This window comes from Desmodus rotundus, chromosome 10, assembly GCF_022682495.2.
Source record: "Desmodus rotundus isolate HL8 chromosome 10, HLdesRot8A.1, whole genome shotgun sequence".
Taxonomy (NCBI): domain Eukaryota; kingdom Metazoa; phylum Chordata; class Mammalia; order Chiroptera; family Phyllostomidae; genus Desmodus; species Desmodus rotundus.
Window position 1 is genome coordinate 13,716,859 of NC_071396.1, and position 19,201 is coordinate 13,736,059.

General features: G+C 41.6%; 1 protein-coding gene across 1 annotated transcript in view; it reads right to left on the reverse strand.

The window, feature by feature from the left end:
* Positions 1-19,201, reverse strand: part of CATSPERE (catsper channel auxiliary subunit epsilon) — a 52,645-nt gene that overhangs the window by 22,711 nt on the left and 10,733 nt on the right. Inside the window, exons 7-13 of the mRNA XM_024576079.3 lie at positions 18,964-19,041; positions 16,894-17,000; positions 14,336-14,828; positions 10,450-10,927; positions 6,640-7,082; positions 4,801-4,859; positions 2,694-2,769 (exon numbers count right to left, since the gene is read on the reverse strand). Of these exons, the coding sequence (XP_024431847.3) occupies positions 2,694-2,769; positions 4,801-4,859; positions 6,640-7,082; positions 10,450-10,927; positions 14,336-14,828; positions 16,894-17,000; positions 18,964-19,041 (1,734 nt within the window). The remainder of the gene's footprint in view (positions 1-2,693; positions 2,770-4,800; positions 4,860-6,639; positions 7,083-10,449; positions 10,928-14,335; positions 14,829-16,893; positions 17,001-18,963; positions 19,042-19,201) is intronic.

Here is a 19,201-nt window from a genome sequence, read left to right on the forward strand (position 1 = left end):
CACCCCGCTTCTTCTGGGGCCCAGTTTACACATCCGTGACTCGGAGGTGACCTGCAGGTGAGTCTTGAGCGGAAGCGCGGGTACAGAGTGCGGGAAGCATGAATAAGCACTGTCATAGGCCCGACACGTGTTCCCCCAGACGGGACACTAACTAGAGGAATTCTGACAGCCCGAGTGAAAACAGGGAGTGCGTTGGTCTCACTCAATGTTATTATTCTCTCACGTGCAGAGATGGGGCCGGGCGGGTCCTCCTATAGTGGAGTCAGACAGCGGAGTCAGACAGTGCACTCCCTAGAGCTGGGCAGAAGGCTGAACCGAGACAGGCACTCCAAAGGCCCTCCACAGAACGCCTCCACAGAAGCGTTGGTAGACGATGCTTTAGACAGAGTGCAGTCCTCTGTCTCTGGGAAAGATCATCCTGGGAGGGACTACGACTGCCCTCTGGGGCCTGCTTTACTAGGGCGGCCTCACTGCATTCCGGACCTGGGCTCATGGCCAAAGGCAGATGCAGCCCTGTGGGAGCTGCCAGTTCTACTTGCTGCTCTGCTGCCGGATATGAAGACTAAGTGACAAGACAGCAGGTTCCTTTTTAAATGGCTCAGTCCGTGGTTTGTTTGGTCCAGCAGATTTAACCAGGGCCGAACTTGATCCAAATAGAGGAGTCGGTGGCCCATGCTTCCGTGTACATACAGAGCTGGGCCTTGTGTCTCTATAATACTTACCTGCAAGGCTGGCGACTCGCTCACTGGCTGGTGTGGGAGCACAAAGGGTGGTCCTGTGGTTGAGGGCATCCCTTATAGTTGCGCACAGGTTTTGGTGTTCTTGGCTAGCTGGAGGACCCACCTCTACAAGGCCACGTTTTCTTGTTGCTTAAAGGAGTATTGCATATTTCTTCATTCTAGTTCAGTGAGTGGCTGAATACAAATTACCTGGGGCACAGAGGGTGGCTTGGTTTGAACTGTCCATGTCTCAGGGTGTGCCAAGGAGGAAAGCGGTATTAGAACATTCCTCCGTGATAGGCACTGTTCTAGGCATTTTACATAAATTATGTCATTTAATACTCTGAACAGAGCAGGTAAGTACTACGAGATAGATGTTTCATTTCCCTTGTTACAGATGAGACTGCTGAGCCCAAACCAGGAGTGGGTAGAACTTAGATCTGAGCTCAGGTGAGATGCACCTGCTTCGTAATGCCTCGGCTGGGCAGGATGGGGTGAATAGGGATCCCTAAGGCACCTATTGAGTAGACAAGGAGAGGAAACTGAGGTTCTTCAGGAAGGCGTCTTGTATGGGCTGGGGTGGGGCTGTCAAGCAGAGACCGAGCGAGGCTGGGGTAGGAACTGGAAAGGTCGCTGTTTCTTGCTTCCTCCACAGGTTGAACTGGGTAGGTAGCGTGGCAGGCCAGTGGGGATGGTTGGTATGCACCTGCCGGCAGGTCCCCGAGAAGCAGTGTATGTCTGCAGTGCTCAAGGATGGGCCTGTGTCCCTCTGTCCAGGGCTGCCTCGGCCCTCCCAGCCCCTCTCCCTGGTAGGAAGCATGTCCTCGTGCTGGGGTCTTGCAGGGCAGGGCTATGTCGCCTTGAGCTGTGCATCCTTCTTGTAGGTATGCCTCGTTGCCGTATGCCAGGTACATAGTGGGTGCTGGGTGTATGTACATGTATGACTGTTGGTCAGGCTGGGAAGGAATAAGAGAGGAGGCGTCCCTCAGTGTGGGGCAGACCCGAAGGCGGCGGTGGTGGGAAGGACGTGTGTAACTGTGGGACACTCACAGCACCTGTGGCAAAGTCCCATTGCTGTGCTTTCACATCTGCCGCTCCCTGGCGTTCACTGCCATCTGCCTGCTCGACCTTCTTTACAGGCGTTCATGCAACGTGTTCCGTGCGCCTTTCTCCTCTCCGTCAGCATCGCGCACTCTTTCACTGGGGCTGTTTGGTAGCTGTGTCCCCCATTCATCTGTGCGGGCTTCTGTTTGCCCCCGGGGAAGGTGCTGTAACTCGTCGCCTAGCACACAGACCGAAGCCTAGAAACCCAGGGGGCAGGCGACACATTCTTCTGAGTAACGAAATGGTTAAATTTTTGGAGAAACCAGTGCAGGATGGCGGTCTTCTCTGACAAACTGTATTCCACCTTGTTTCCGCTAAGTTCAGTTCTCCTTTACACAGCGCTATTTATTTAAGAAAATGAATGACTTCATATTTTTTGTATATGTTCATATATCTCCCTCTAGATGGTAAACTCACAGAAGGTAGAAATCTGATTTTTTGTTTCCAAAGTAAACCAATGCTATCTCAACAGCGGAACATTGCAAACCGTTGCTAAGTATCAGAGTGGTAGCATTAATTATATGGAGGTTATGTGTCTTATTTAGTTTACTTGCTATGCATTATTTTTTAAAATTTATTTTTCAGTTACAGTTGACATACAATACTACATTAGTTTCAGGAGCACAACCAAGGGATTAGACATTTATATACCTTATGAAGTGTTCCCCCGAATAAGTCTGGCACCCACCTGACCCCACGCATAGTTACTACAATATTATTGACTACATTCCTTACGTTGTGCTTTCTATCCCCAGGACTATACCTAGAAATGTGTGCCTATGCCCTATTGAAGTGAGTTGCTGTCCTTTACATCCCTGTGGCTATTTTTATAACTAAAAATATATGTGTTTATGCACTAGATACACTTACCTTTGGGGATATTGGACATGTTTTTGCATATTCACTAGGCCTAATCTGAACAAGTAGAAGACCCGTCTTCTGGTATCTAGGAGAAACGACACATACAGGTGACTGTAGACTCACGAGGGAGGTAGACGTGACCCCGCCTTTCTGTGGAGCAGCTGAAAAGTCCCATGCACCCAATGTGACCGAACCTCTTACCAGGCATGCCAGAGGCCCAGAGGGGGTGCTGGCAGCTGCGCCCCGGTTCTGCTAAAGCAGCTGGGCCTGTGGTCAGACCCGAAGGTCACTGCCATGTCATCGTGTTCCATATTTGGCCAACATAGGACTGACACAGTGGGAAATCTAAACGAGCATCCACCCGCACTTCAAACCCTCGTGTCACTGACACCCGCAGAGCCCGGAGGGCGGAGGTTGCTGCCGCTGACTTCCTGTGCTGCTTCCTGGCAGTACGACAAGGCCAGAGCCACTGTGGCAGGTCCTTCTCTAGCCTCTACACATTCTCCCTCCTATGGATTTGCACCTTCAGAACGATGAAGAGGAAGCTATGAAAATAGTTTACTGAACCACGTTATGCTGCATAATATGATCTGATTGGCGTGCAAAGGGGGAGCAGATATAGCGCCCGTCTAGCTTAGGAAGTGCCCCCAAGTCATTCTGTGCTCAGGCAAAACAACTCAAAAATCACAGAAGAAATTTAGAAAGCTTTATTCACAACCCCTCCTTCTGCTAAGGAAAAAACTGGGGGAAAACAAATACACTAACCACAAACGAATATCCTTTTTCTTCCAATATGTATTACATTTTAATATTTGTTTAGTTATTTATTTAATATTTATATTTATTATAAAACACAATAAATAAATCAGGGTCCAAACAGCTCACTTTCATATTTTTAAGTCACTGTGCCATATTTCATTAATTCTAAGGTACATGTTTTTTTTTTCTCACTTAACAATTTTGAAATTAGGAAGCATCTTATAACCATGCCAATGGTGGCTTTTTTCGGTTTGGCGGCATATTTGATTTGGTAAATTCAGAAGCTTAGCATAGATCTGTAAAGAACATGAAAGTGAAGGTTTCATCTTCAATTCTGTACACAGTTTTTCTGATAGCACATTTGTTTTTCTACCGTGGCTGATTTCAAAGCTTTTGGTATTTTTTCTAAAGTATCACATAGACCAGACAATGTGATATGTATTCTACAGCGACAGAATGCTGAGTAAATACCCACCAAGCCAGAACACACGAACATTCTAAGCCCCAACAAGAGAAGAATGACAAACATTGGTGGGTGAAGGGGAAAGGGATGACTCGTGTGATTAACCTAGCATTTCCTCCCTGTCCTCCCCGGCCACGCTCTCCCACTTCATTGTTCCATTTTCTCGATAGCACTTAGCACTATTTGGCATTATCTCGTTTATTTATTCGAGCACTTGCTGGATTCCTTCTGCCGCTAGAGCTCCATCCCATGCCATTAGTGCTTCCCCGCTTCTGGCTCATCAGGTATTTTGAACACCTACAATGTGCTTGGCATAGACCGGGCACTCCACTCACTTGGAGTAGCAGCACACTAAAGAAAAATGGACTTTTGCTTGAAAAACAGTGCTATTTTTCAAGGAAATATGTTGTGTCAGACAATGATAACCATATACATGCTTTAAGATCCAATTCCAAGTTGGTTGTCTTCCTCCTGGTGCTACCTTATTCCAAGAGTCAAAGATGGTGCTTTACCTGACTCGACTCACAGTTGAAGACTTTCAGGGACATTAGAGCTCTAGTTTTTGCTTCAGGATAGTATGTAAAGACTTTGGGATGGGAATGAATGATAAAATGTGCTTGAAATTTATTGAATCAAGAACTAGCCTTCCCTTTTTTTTGCATCTTCAATTGGATGAGTAAGAACCTTTAGACGGGTCATGTTTCCATTTAATCACACGGAATAGTCTACATTTTTATACTGAATCCTAATTTCACATCTATCCAGACACTTCAAGGAATTTCAAATCTGGATATTTAAAAGGATATGGGGCCATTTAAATAAAAGCATAGTCACAAATCAAAGACCTGAATAGCATATTTAACATGAGTAGGTTTTTTTAAAAGTCATACTTACTGCAACTTGAAGTAATCATCTACCGCCTCATAGTTTATATTCTGAGAAAATGTTATGGCCTGAAAAAGACAACAAAAAAGTTTATGCAAAACAGGAAAGTTGGGAATGGCATAAATGGGTACTTTCAAGGCAGATTTAAATCTTTTTTATGTAAGAAAAATAATATATTTAGCATTTTTTCAACTTATTTTCTTTTCCATTTCAGAAACTCCAATTATGTACATGTTAGATTTGCTTTGTTACATTTTCTTTCATTTCTATTGCTTCTCTCTCCCTCCTCATTTGACCTTTGTCATTGCAATACTCTCGTTTTTACTTTTCATTTATAACCTGAGCACAGCAGATTTTTCACTTCTGTTTTCTAATAACCTTGGTTCTGGACCTTTTTGTTTCTTCTTTGAGGGTTTTAAATGATTACAGACATCACACTGTCTGTAAGGAGCTCCAATAAGTGGACTTGTTTCGAAGAAAAGTCTGTAGTCCTATATTAAAAATGGACTAATGTATGTGCATATTTATTTAAGTTAAAGTAAAATGTTTCACATATATCAGTTTCATTTTTTTTGAATGATCTTCTGCTTTAACAGACTTTGGCACTAACTGAACCCTTCCACCCCACCCTGTTGTAGAAGCTTGAGGAAGCTGGGCCTACGAGAGGGAGTGGGGAATGGGATATACAATACTTGGGAAGGGAGTGAAGTGGCATGTAAAATGCTTATGCTATCATATTAGTTGGAAAGTAGTATACGAAACAGTGTATCCAGGCTATCTGCACCACTGTGATAGAATGTTGGCAAAGACAGCCGCAATAATTCCTCTTGCTCAGGTACGCATATCCTTTACAGTACATACTTGTTAAAAGATTTTATTTACTTATTTTTAGAGAGAGGGGAAGGGAAGGAGAAAGAGAGGGAGAGAAACATCAACGTGAGATAGAAACATTGGTTGTTGCCTCTTGTATCCACCCCAACTTGAACTGAACCCACATCCCAGGCATGTGCCCGGACCGGCAATCAAACCTTTTGCTCTGCGGGATGACGCCCAACCACCTGAGCTACACCAGTCAGAGCTACAGTATACTTTTGCTGTTCTTCTATTAACAGACGAGGTCTACTTCCCCATCCTATTAATCAGGGCTGACTTTGTGAGTTCCTTTGACGAACAGAATGAGGCCAGACCTAGGCTTCAAGAGGCCTTGTAGCTGCCACTTGCACCGTCTAGAACACTGCCCCGAGACCGCCTTGCAGAGAAGCCAGACTAGCGTGGAGGACAGAAGCCACGTGGGGTAGAGACAAGTGCTGTGGCTGGAGCCCCTTGCAGTAACAAGCCAGTGCTTATGCCAACCGCTTGCCATGTGAATGAGGCCATCCTAGACCACCCTATCCCAGACAAGCCACCAGACAGCCACAGCTTCATGAATGAACCCAGAGGAAATCAGCTGAAATGCCCAGAAACTCACAACCCAAACTGCTGACGCATAGAATCGGTTGTTTGCCGTCATTAGGTTTTGGGGTAGTGTTACACTACAATAGATAGTAGAAAGAACTCTACAGAAAAACCAGGTGCCAAAAAAATAAACAAAAGGAAGCAAACAATACAACTGATGATACTTCTGCAGGAATGTGTTTTAAGTAGCAAAGAGGCCTTAGATATTGAAAGTGAAAATTGTAGCTCAGGAGTTAATGGCTTATTATATTATTGTATTATTTATTAAAAACATGTATACTTCTCAACATTTTCCAAGCTAAACCTAGAAGGGAGATCCATTTTAAAATTATTAACATTATACTTTTACATTTATAAAAGTTAAGTGAAGAAGTTTAAAAAATATTCACTTACCATGGTTTTAGTGCAGTATCCTAAGGCAATTTCATAGTGGACATGTTTTTTAATTTTTAATATTTTGGAGCCATATGATTCCACAATAATATACAGACCAGTATTTTCTGGGTAGACTACTTGAGCCTGAACTGTCAGGTTCTGCCCCTTGTCCAAAATGTAAAAAACATACAAAATATTAGTTCTAAATGCCACAAAAGGACATTTTTCTTTTGTTTTTAAAGCTATGCTCTGTGCTTCCAGGTTGACGGGGTACTCCTGTGGGGACATGGTGCCATTTTCAGAAACATACACGAGATACCCTTGACCAGATGTATTCAAGAAAATGAGTGACTTGATTGTGTTATTTGTCCATAGGTGTAGCTTTACTGCATCTTTAATATTAATCTTGAAAAAAAACATGATATTATTTTCCATTTTGACTACAATATTTCCATAGTAATCTGGAAAAAAAGAGAGAGAAGTCTGAGTTATTCTGAGTAACCAGAAATCCATGCTACTTTCCATAAGTGGACCTTTAACCAAAATAATTGCTTTCCCATTGACTATTTGTGCACTTGGAGAAAGCGAGTGTGTGCAGGCACACACCTGCACCTGGACACAGTGCTGGACAGCTTCTCTCCCACTTCTCAGTGAAGCAGCGCTCCCCCCACCCCGTCCGCCTTTCTCCTTGCGTTCGTTATAGCACTTACATATCATATCATTTACGGAGAAAAAAGGAGCTTGAATTAGTGCATTAAGTAAAAATGGGAATGAGCTTGACAGGAATGGCATTATCAGGGAGCACTGTGTTATGGATGAAAACGTGTCGACCCCTTCACCCCCCACTGCCAGCGCCTAGGTTCTAGTCCTAAGTCCTATTGTGACTGTGTTTGGAGAGAGTCTTTAAGGAGGTAATTCAGATTAAATGAGGTCATAAGTGTGGGGCCCCGATTCAACAGGACTGGCGTCCTCCTACACAGAGGAAAAGGCGCCAGATCTCTCTCTCCCTCTCCCTCTCCACCACCCCCCCAACCCTTTCTTGGCATGCACACAGAGGAAGGGCCATGTGAGGATGCGAGAAGGTGGCTGCTGTCTCCAAGCTAGGAAGAGAGTCCTCATCAAAAGCCAACCTTGCTGACACCTTGATCTTGGAATTCCAGCCTCCAGAACCATGAGAAACTACCCTGCTGTTGTTTAAGCCACCTAGTTCGTGGGGTTTTGTTGTGGCAGTCCTAGCAGAAGAATACAACCGCGAGGAAGAAATGGGGGTGGGCTTGGTACCCCTTCAGGCTGACTCTGTCAATAAGAGTAAATGCTCTTCCCTTAACGGAGTATTATGTTTAAGTCATAGAGCTTCACAGACAATAAGTCTCTTAACCTCTTTGGTTCTACAGCAGCATCTGTAAAGTGAATAGTGAGTTGATTTCCTGGCTTTCTTTTCAGATACAGCGTTCTCTGTGGACCACTTCTTGGGGTACCCTTTCTGTAATTTTCATAAAGGAACACTTAGGGAGGTCTGGCTGAAAAGAGGAAGGTGGACTCAGAGTTGGGGAGCTCAGAGGCTATTCTGCATCTGACATTTGGAATTTGAATAAATAAGTGACCTTTTCACAAATTACCGTAATTCTATTCTAATTAAACTCCTAACTCAGAAATGTCATCTTTTTAGGATCAGAATAGTTGAATACCAGTGTCAACATACATTTCCTTACAAAGTGAAGCTCCCATATTGTTATAACACAGTCAGTAGGAATTCAACAATATGACAATGTTCCTGAAATTGTTACGCTGACAGGTGGGGTTAACATGAAGCCAGGAATAGCTTCCAGAGGGTTCTAGTGAAGCCGCCAGGGTAACGTGTCCTTAATGCGGAGCCAGCAACACAGGGATCAGACACCAGTGCTCTCATGGCTCTGCCACTGTGCGTGGGGTCAGGGTCAGGGTCAGGGTCAGGGCTAGGGTCAGGGCTAGGGTCAGGGGTTAGGGTTAGGGTGGTGCCACCACGATTGGGGTGATAGAGTGACCAGGTAATCTTTCTCAAATAACTTAGGTTTCCTTACACATTTAATTCTGTTTTGTTTGCTTTGGGCAGGGAACCCATCCAGGCTTACCAAATTCTTGGCCTGTTACGCTTTGTGTGTGTCACTAGAAATTTCACAAGGCGGAAGGGGAGAAAGACATGGGTGATGACGTCAAATAGATTGCTGTTGAATGACAAAAGGCATTGCAGGGTACGCAGTATGAGGATGTATAAAATGTAGAACCTCACCCAGATATGTTGTTCGTGGATTTTATATAATAGTTGTGGGGATGTAAAATACGGCACGAGAAATACAGTCCATGGAATCGTAAGAACTGTGTATGGCACCAGGTGGGAACTAGACTTACCGTGATGGTCACTTTGTCAGACACAAATGTCTGTCACCATGTTGTGTACCTCCAACTAACATAATATTGGGTGTCGTGTATAACAGAAAAACGTCATTTACACTGTGCCATAGTTTATAGGTATGCAATAGCATCACGTCTACAAATTCACACTCTTGAACTCAAAAACACTTCATTGCTAAAAAATGCTATCCATCATCTGAACCTTCAGCAAGTTGTGGCTCTTTGCTGGTGGAGGGTTTTACCTCCAGTTTTTAAAAAACAAAATATTGTGAGGCTTATAAAGAGAGGTGCATTAAAATGTAGTATCCTTGTACTATTCCTTGACGGTTTATCCTAGACACTTTGCATACAATCCCTTATCTACTCATAATGGTAGTCTTATATTCTAGATCAGAAAACTGAGGCTTGGAAAATTTAAATGATTTGTTCATTAAAATGGATTTAAATACGACTCTGTTTAATTCTACAATACCTGTTATTTTTTTTAAAGGTTTAAAAAAATTTTTTTAAATATTTTATTTACTTATTTTTAGAGAGAGGGGAAGGGAGAGAGAAATGGGGGGGAGAGAAACATCAATGTGTGGTTGCCTCTCATGTGCCCCCGCCCCCCAGGGACCTGGCCTGCCACCCAGGCATGTGCCCTGATGGAGAATTGAAGCAGTGAGCCTTTGGTTCACAGGCCGGTGCTCAATCCACTGAGCCACACCAGCCAGGGCTATAATACCTGCTATAGGTTGAACTGTGTCCCCCCCCAAAAGAAATGTTGAAGTTCTAACTCTCAGTACTACTTCAGAACGTGACCTTTTTTTGGAAATAGGGTCATCACAAAAGTGACTAGTTCAGATAAGGTCGTATCGGAGTAGGGTGGGCCCTGTTGCCCTAATAACAAGCTGGCGTGTGAAGACACCGAGAGAATGCTATGTGATGATGAAGGCAGAGTTTGCAACCCTGTGGCTGCAGCCAGAGAATGGCAAGGTCTGCCAGGAGCCACGAGAAGCTAGGAAGAGGAAGGAAAGATTCCTCTTCAGGTTTCGGAGGGAGCGTGGCCCTGCCAACACCCTGAATGCAGACTTCTACCCTCCAGAACTGGGAGGCAACACATTTCTGTTGTATTAAACCACCTGGTTGGGTACTTTGTTACGGGAGCCCTAGGAAACTAATACAACAACACGTCACCTCCTACACTAAAAATGTGTGCGCTGCTTAGTATCTAATGATGGAACAAAACGGACCTGTGAAAAAAAGAACGTCAGTTTACCATTTTTCTATGTAAGATCCTAGTTCATGTTAGTAGAATCCATTTTTTAGGTGGTCCAAAGTACACCTTCACCTATCAAAAGCATCATATATTAGTGCATTTAAAATTGCTACATCTTCATCAAGAAAGATGTCTGTTATGAGATCTAGGATACTCTTTGCAAAATGAGAATGCCTCACCTGTAAAAACATCATGAATAATACTGTCATGTGATAACCCTGATAGATTTCCAAACGTTGTAGGTGTTTGTAAAACTCCAATATTAGTGAAATTGTTGTAACAATAGTAGACCCTGTGTTTGTCCCAGAGTATTAATTCTGGCATTGCTGAATATAGAAAACGCAGAGTTAGGAAACTGTCAGCCGTGACCTTTAATACAAAGTCTTGGAGTACCCACTGTTTGGTATCTTCATTGTATATGATGAGATGAATCTCTTTAGCGACATCACATGTAACACAGTAATTTAATAACAAGCCAAGTTCCAAAGGGTGTCCCGTGTAGTCCGCGTTGTGTATAGTCAAAGTACCAGCTGGGGGTATGTTTATAATTTCCCCCAGCTTTTCAGTAGTCATTATTTTGACAAATGTAAGTGAAGTATATCCGAGATAAACCTCATTTCTTGTCCAGACTGCCACAACACTTCTTCTTTTACTAGCCTGTGACAAAATTGAAAATAATGAGAAAATCTTCACTTTTAGGGATAGTCTTAAAAAAGTAAAGTAAAACATAGTCACTTGTAAGGTTTCATTTTTAGTATATATTTCCGAAAAATACTTCAAGCATAGAAATAATGACATAGAAATATGTCATTACATATAATCATAAAAATAAGCTATTCCAGTAATCTTATTCTTCTATATATTGTTTTATCAGTAGAAATAATTAATCTTAGTTCTCTTTTACATATTCAAAGAACATCAGTCTTCTCTTTTGTATCTATTTACTCTGGCCCGGGGTGCCCCTCTGACCTTCATGCTTACTAAGGTCAAGCTATAAGGACACCTCAAACATTAAATTATTTTTGGAATTCTGGATTCACTGGATATCAGATAAAGATAAAAGAGAACTTAAAAGTTTAAGCAAATCAATACTACCCTTTTTAGGCTATAGTGTGTTAGAGAAAACGGCCATTCAGAGATGGCTATGTCTGAAATTCAGTGGGCCGAACTTCATTTAGAGAGTCAAGTCCCCCCTTTTCTAGCTGTTTCTAATTTGTAGAGATTTTAATTTAAAATGTAACTTCGATATCCACGACCACCAAATGAAGTCTTTTGGGCACTTCTTGCCTCTCTTACTTTAATTAATTTACAAATATTTAGTCTATAATCAAATAAGATGTAGACAGATACCAAACTGGTGACCAAAGAAAGAGACTATTTCAAATAAAAAGTATTTTTATCAAACAAAGATTCCACTTCCAGCCTAGAGCTTATGTTGCTGGAGTAGAGTGTGAAGCCACCCTCAAAGAGGAAACGGAGAAACAAGTGATGAGCCCTTCACAGAAAAGCCTCACAGCCCCTCTCATTCTTGGCAGAGGGACGGGAAGAGGAATGTGCCATAAATACGGTAGATGGGAATTCCAAGGAGCCCCAGGGGTGGAATGAGTTTTTACTCACCCACAAACTCTTTCCCATAGATCTTTCCTTAGCGCTTGAGTGTAGTGAACCGAAGATCTCGGGACAAGGCCGGGGAGCTGGGAGACCCCCCCCTGAACATTCAGGACCTCTGCAGCTCTGAAGACAGGGAGGGGCAGGCAGCAAGGAGCAAAGCCGATGGAGATCCACCTGCATTCTGGGTTCAGAATGCTGGAGGATCCAGGGGGAAAGACAGGCAACGTGAGTGCAGAGTTGGGGGAATCAGCTGAGACATGTAAACGATGGGAAAGGAGAAAATGGAAATGCTAGAACTAAACAAATACGATGTTGGGGATAAAGACATTATTAGATACATTTAAAAGTAAACTGGGAAAAGCAGAAGAGGAGCAGTGAACTTGAAGACCATTAACAGCACGTGTAAAAACTGAAGGACAAAGAGAAAAGCAGAGTGAAAAAAAAATAAACGGGTGGCCTGAGATCCGTGGGACAATAGTAAATGGCTCCACATACATGTTTTGGGAACCCTAGAAGGAGAGGAACAGAGAATGGTGCAGGACAAATATTTGAAGAGATCATGTCCAAGAACATCCCAAAATGAATGAAACACACAATCCCAGAAATCCAAGCAGCTCAGTCGAGCCTTAACAGGATAAATATAGGCAGAGGCAAAAGTGGGTTTACAATTGGGAGTATGCAAAATACAAAGTTTATTCTTGTATTGTTATTCATTAATTATTGTATTTTCCATACAAACAACTGCAAACCTACTTTTGCCCCACCTTGTATAAAGGAAATCACACCTAGACACATAATAAAAGTGCTGAAACCGAAGATAAAGAGCAAGTTCTCATAAAAGCAGCTATGCATAAAAAAAAGACACATTACATATATATGTGAGAATCATGATGTGAACAATGGCTACCTTCCTATGAGAAAATGATGGAGGCCAGCAAATAATGGAATGATGTCTTTATAAATTGTTAACAACCACCCCCCCAACAACAACAAACCACCTGTCATTCTCTGTTCAGTGAATGCCCTTCAAACATGAAGGCAAAAGATAAAGGCACTTCTATACAGACAAGAGCTGAGAGAGCTTGCCGTACAAGAAAATTTAAAGACATGCTTCAGGCCGAAGAGGAAACCAGGAGGAACTCTGGGGGCGCTGGCGGCAATGAAGCACAACCAGGAAGTTCCATGTAAAAGATTTATTTTGCTATTGGCTTGCACTTATATCTCTTTATGAAACTGGATTTTAAAAGCAGAAATATCACCACATTTTTGGGATCGATCGCTTACTGAGCAGTCAAACACCGGCCGAGAGTGCAAAGGGCGGGAGTCCATGGATTGCACAGGGGTGAGGTCCCTGCACCTGCTGGGAAGCACGCAGACTGTTTGAAATGGGGCTCTGGTCAGTCAAAGAGGATGACTGTGAAGTCAAGTGCAACCACTAACAACAGTTTTGAACAACAAAGAAATTAATACAGGAGGCAACACGGAAACACTGAAAAATACACATTACCCAGAAGAAGACAAGAAAGGAGAAACCAAGGAAAAAAGAATATTTGGGATTACTGGAAAACAAACGCCAAGCTGGCGGACTTAAACCCAACCATAGCAGTCGGTCCATTAAACCCATGCGGACTAGTCGCTACAACTTAAAGGCAGATATTGTCACACTGGGGAAAAAGCGAGACCCTGGTTCGAAGCTCAGTTGTTAAGTGCATACACATGTAGGATTTTTATGTCTTCTTGATGCATCGACACGTTTCTCATTATACAATGTCCTTCTATATCCCTGATTGTTTTCCTAGCTTGTCTGATGTTAATAAAGTCACTCCCAGTTTCTTCTAATAAGTGCTTATATGGTATGTCTTTTTCCAATATGTTACTTTGAATCCAAGGACATCATATATTTAAAGTAGGCTTCTTATAGAAAACATACAATTTTGTGTTTTTCAAAATGTCCAATTTGACAATCTTTGCCTTTTATGTCTCTGCATCAGTGCTCCAGGACCCCCCCTTTCCTCTTGAATTTCCCTTACTTCCATATAAGTCCAGCTATGTGCCTAAAAGGTTTAAAACTGTTAGGCAGCATTTTAGATGTTTTGCAATGCGATGGCTTAAGGATATTCTATTCACTATATTGTCAGAAATTAAAGAGTTAATTCATTTTTGAGAGCAGATGGAGTTTTTGTTTGGGGGAAAAAAACTTTTTTGACTTTTTGCCCAAGTCAAGGTAAAACAAAACTCCCCTAATATGACTGAATGATTCTGCATAATAATATACAAGACTCATTTTACTCTATGTTGTCAGAGGTGCTTAGGCCAAGCTCTTTACAACCATAAATAAAATAACTCTGCAAAAAACCCTGCATAGTATAGTCTCTAATATATCATGAATTAAAAGCATGGCAAATATACCTAAATGTGTAAGCATACTATACATATACATAATATTTTACTTACCTTCAATAAATATTTAGTCCAACACCATTTTCTTGACGTAACGCCAACAATTCCACTTTCGGGAAGGTTTTCTTTGCTTCCCAGCCTCGTGAACGCAGTAGCACTTTTTACGTAAAGGACACCATTTATTAAAAAAAAAATTCTATCGTGGGATAGGGTCACAGCAGACACACTGCGTCTCTCGTCGTCAGTGAGGCTGTTTGGCGGCACTCTGATTCTGGTCCAAGTACGAAACGAATCGCTGGTTTGAAAGGTCTCGGTGCTGGCTACCACCACGGCACGGGAAGGGACACAAGCTTCCCAGGTCGACATTAATGGGCTGCCGCGTGGTGAAGAGATGGGTAAAAAGCCAGGAATCTCAGGTATTGTCAGCACAGAAAAGGTCAGCTGGAAAAAATAATTTGCAACAAAGCAATCTTGAAAAGACACCTGGTTTCCCTTAATTTCTTTTAGCATATCATCCTCCTCCATTGGTAGGAAGATGCTCCAGACCCTAAGAAGAGGAGAATAGAAAATATAAGAATTAAATGGTCTCTTTCTCTTCTCTCAACCATCTTGCAACAATGCTGGCATTTACCACCTTTTAAACATTTTTGTGTGCTTGTTAACGTAAATCTGCGTAAAATAAGTCAAATAGTATTAAAATGCTACCCACTTTCTCCTCATTCTTCATCCTTGTTTCCAAAGGAAAACTATCTTGACTCATAACGCTCTCCTGCAATGTGTCTTCATACTCTCAACACATATTCTTAGGCTGCTCTCTTACTATGTGATTTTTATACATTATCTGTTGGCCTCTTATGTGACGGCTGAAGATGCATCTCAGAGGATATACCTGCCAATACATCTTCTCTTCCCTCAAATTAATGTCATGATGTTTACTTAAGTGTATGGTGTTTATATTGTTATTAATAATGTATATATTGCTTACTACTGAGCCAGTTATTGCACTCTGATTGTAATCTTTTATAAATATATTTATTTACAGTATTTTCCCTAGAGTTAATAATCACTTATTTTAAAACTTGGCTCAGTTTTCTAACTTTTCCGGTAGACAGCTGAAATGGCACTCCATAGTGTCTTGCACGAGGTAAATGCAGAAGTCCTCTGGTCCTCGTTCCCTGGGATTTCCTTCACTGCTCTCCGGGCTGAGGCTGCCATGGACCGGCCCCAGTACCTTGATCTTCCTTGTTTTGCTAAAGCACATTCTTCAGTAAGTACCTCTTTGCCAAAGGGTATGTGAACATAAATTTTTTGAGGTCCTGAAATCCAAAAATATCTTTTACACACTTTCTTGAGAATTTGGCTACGTAGTGACTTCAGAACTTCGATGGCATGTTCTCCAGTCTCTTCATATTTAGGTTTACTAATGAGAATGACACATTGATTCTCATCGTTGAAATGGGTTGCCTTCCCTCTTTTTCCTTGGCATACTAAACTCTGACAGGGCTGGGTCTTATCTCTTGAAGTGGCCACACACACAGGAATTTGCAAAAACAAGCACTCTGACACACATCTTAGAAGCTAGGGAAAGTTCCACGGGCCTTTCTGCACAGGCCCGTCCAGAAGACGACAGGCTGTAGGAATGCTCCCTAACTCACTCTATGAGGCCAGTATTATCGTAATACCAAAATTAGAGAAACATGTTACACGTAAAGCTACAGACCTTTGGAATCCAACAACATGTACAAATAATGATGCACTGTGGCCAAATGGGGCTTACCCCAGTTACGCACATACGGTTCAACATTTAAAAATCAGCTAACATAACCCTTCGCATCAACAGCTTAAGGAAGAAAACACATACAGTCATATCAACAAATACATAAAAAGCATTTGACAAAATCCAACACTCATGCATGATAAAAACTCTCAGCAAACTAACAACAGAGGGGAACTTCAACTTGATAAGGAAGCATCTATACCAAAAAACCCGTAATGATGAGAAACTCGATCCTTTCCTCCTAAGAACAAGGAACAAGGCAACATGTCTTTTCTTCCCACTCCTATTCAACATCCTACTGGAAGCACACTTGGTGTACTTTAGCTATAAGCGTGTTGACCTGTGCCTGGGGTTCAATGGATTAAGGCTGTCTGATCCCCGTGATAACTTACTAACGTGACAGTAACAGACTTTACCTCTCAGGTGGGATTTGTGACGTGCGGTTTGTGGTGTCTGTGCCTGTGCCCCAGCGGTGGTGACCACGGTGACATCAGCCCAGCATTGTGTCTCATTTTTCTGAACCAGCGAGAAACATTTTAACATATCGCCATGATTTGCCACCGTGCTGAAGGAGGCTCTTGGGTTGAGGTTTAGCTATTCATGCAAACTGTGAAGCTATAACCCAGGATTCTGACTAGCATTTTCTGAGTTGGTAACTAGTTATCATTTTCATACCTGGATTTTTTTTTTTTTTGGTATCATAAAAGAATCTACTTGGAAGTTACACATAAGGTATTCCACTAGGGTTTTAAAATCTCTTTCACTTTAAGTCTCTGATAGTTTTTTACTGAATTTGAAGGATGAATTTTATACTTGAAAATTAAAAATTAAATACCCATTCTCCAATTTGTCATGTGGAAAATAAACTTTTCTCTTCAGAAATGTATAAACGACTGGCTCCTGTCCCAAAGTGGCCAACTGCTTGCTAAGCATAATGGAATTCTGTAAAAAAAAAAAAAAAAAAAAACAAAAAACCTCTTTCTTTTCATAGCCAAATTTATTTGGAAATTACACTGTTATATTGAATTTATTATTTTAGCTAAGACATTGTTTACATTTATAATGTACTGCGTTTTCAATATTTGGGTTTGTTCTTTTCCTACCACTTGAGCTCCTCCCCATTAGAATTTTATGAATTATAATTAAGTCATAACACAGTTTCCAACATGTTGAAAAAACTATGCACAATCAGAATCCCGAATGAATGGATTTTATACCCTTAAATAAAATACCCTTAGTTATAATATGAAATACATAATGGAGCTTCTAAAACTAATCTGTTAGAATTATTTCTATGTGAACCTGCCTTCAAAGCAACATACTCTTTCCAGGTAGGTTTCAAATTGTTACTGAACCCAACCAGTAGGGGGTGTCCTACCGCTCACCACCTATGAGACAAATCTCCAAAGATGGAGTTTGGTGGAAAAGAAAGGAATCTTTTACTTAATGGCAAGTTTCTGCCTACAATATCTGGGTAACAGATATTTTTTAACCAAATCGTACAAGTAAGTTACCATGTACCCCACCCTTGCACTGCACAAGACTGCTGGCCCTCTTTTCCCAGTGTGGGCTTTGGGAACAGGGTAAGGTTCAGAGAGGGAGTTAATGGAATGAGAGACAGGGGTGGGTTGAGGTTCAAAGGTAAAATAAAATACAAGAACGCATTAAAAATGAGGGATTATTTAGAGTTCAGTCTGGGATGGTTAAGAATGAAGAGTCAGAGGGGGTTAGGATTTGGGTGTCTCTTAGGCACATGACACATCGGCTGGTAAAAACCCAAACAGATCATTTACATTTTGCCGGAACTATTTTGTTCATGATTTATCAAAACCGTAGCACTAAAATAATTCCCTCAGACTACGCATGTGAAAACACCCTGATCTGATCCTGCTTTGAGACCTAGAAGTGGAGAAGAAAGGGAGTGAATGAGCAGTTGCTGTAGAGGAAACACCACAAGCAAAGACAAGGACACATGGGTCAACAGAACCAGAGAAGGGGGCAGAGCTAGGCTATCCAGGGCCTCGCGTGCCAGGTTAACAGTCCCAGAGCCGAGAGTCCGTGCTGTTTGTGCTAGAGAGCCATGGAAAGAGTTTAAGGAAATGACATGGTCATGAGTAAACATGAAAGTTAAAAAGAGCAAAAGAGCAAATTATTAGGTATGCATGGATCAAATACTGTTAAAATGTGCCTATTTTCATTTAAGAAGATTAGAAATGAAGTAACAGCCATGCTCTAAGTATTCGATTACCATTAGTTTATTTTATTCTCTCTAAAGTTGATTGCCAAATCAAACAATTGATTGGTTGCCATTCTGACTTATCAGTCCACCTCTTGTGAATTTGATTACCATGTGTTGTAATAACGCTGTTAAAAATCAGCCAGATCTTGGCTCACGAATACATATGAATGAGGAACTAAAACTGCTCATTTTATATTTCTCTTCAATACATCTTATTGTAGTTGAAGGCAGAAAATTCTTGAAAGAGGTAAATTTGCAACAAATAAGAAAAGACTTGTTTATTCACCATGTTGCACCTGCAGGAAATTCATTAGTCTGTAAGTGACAGAGGGCTCCCTAAGGGGCTGGACAGCGTTTTGAAAGGCGACTTCGAGATAACTGCTCAAGGGACAGCTGTAAAGCACTTTATAAAGGTCAGCCGCTTCATGAATGATGAGGTTCGTAGAAAAATGCAACAAATGCTCGGAAAAAAATTCTAAAGAAAAATGTATGATTGTAGCTATCAAGCACAAATTCAAAATCACTTTAAGGACGAAACTCAACGGATAATTAAAATGTGTTCAGTTAGTTCTGGGTACCTTAAAATAAAATATTCACAATATTCACAGTCCTTAGAAAAGAAATGTAGCCCATTTTTTTATCGATGATAATAATGTTTCCACCTACTGGTGACGGCAAGTCTGCTTCCCATACCAGCTCACTGGGGTCTGCATTTTCTGGGTCGTACACCCATATAATCATATTCTACAAAATAAAATGTTTGCATTGCTTTAAATTTTGGACACATTTCATTTTTAGTTGTGGCAAAACGTAACCACAAAAATGCTTTTATAAAATTTTTATTCTCCCATGAAAAAAACAAAACAAGTGTTATTTTCAATAAGTGAAACAACTCAAAGACACA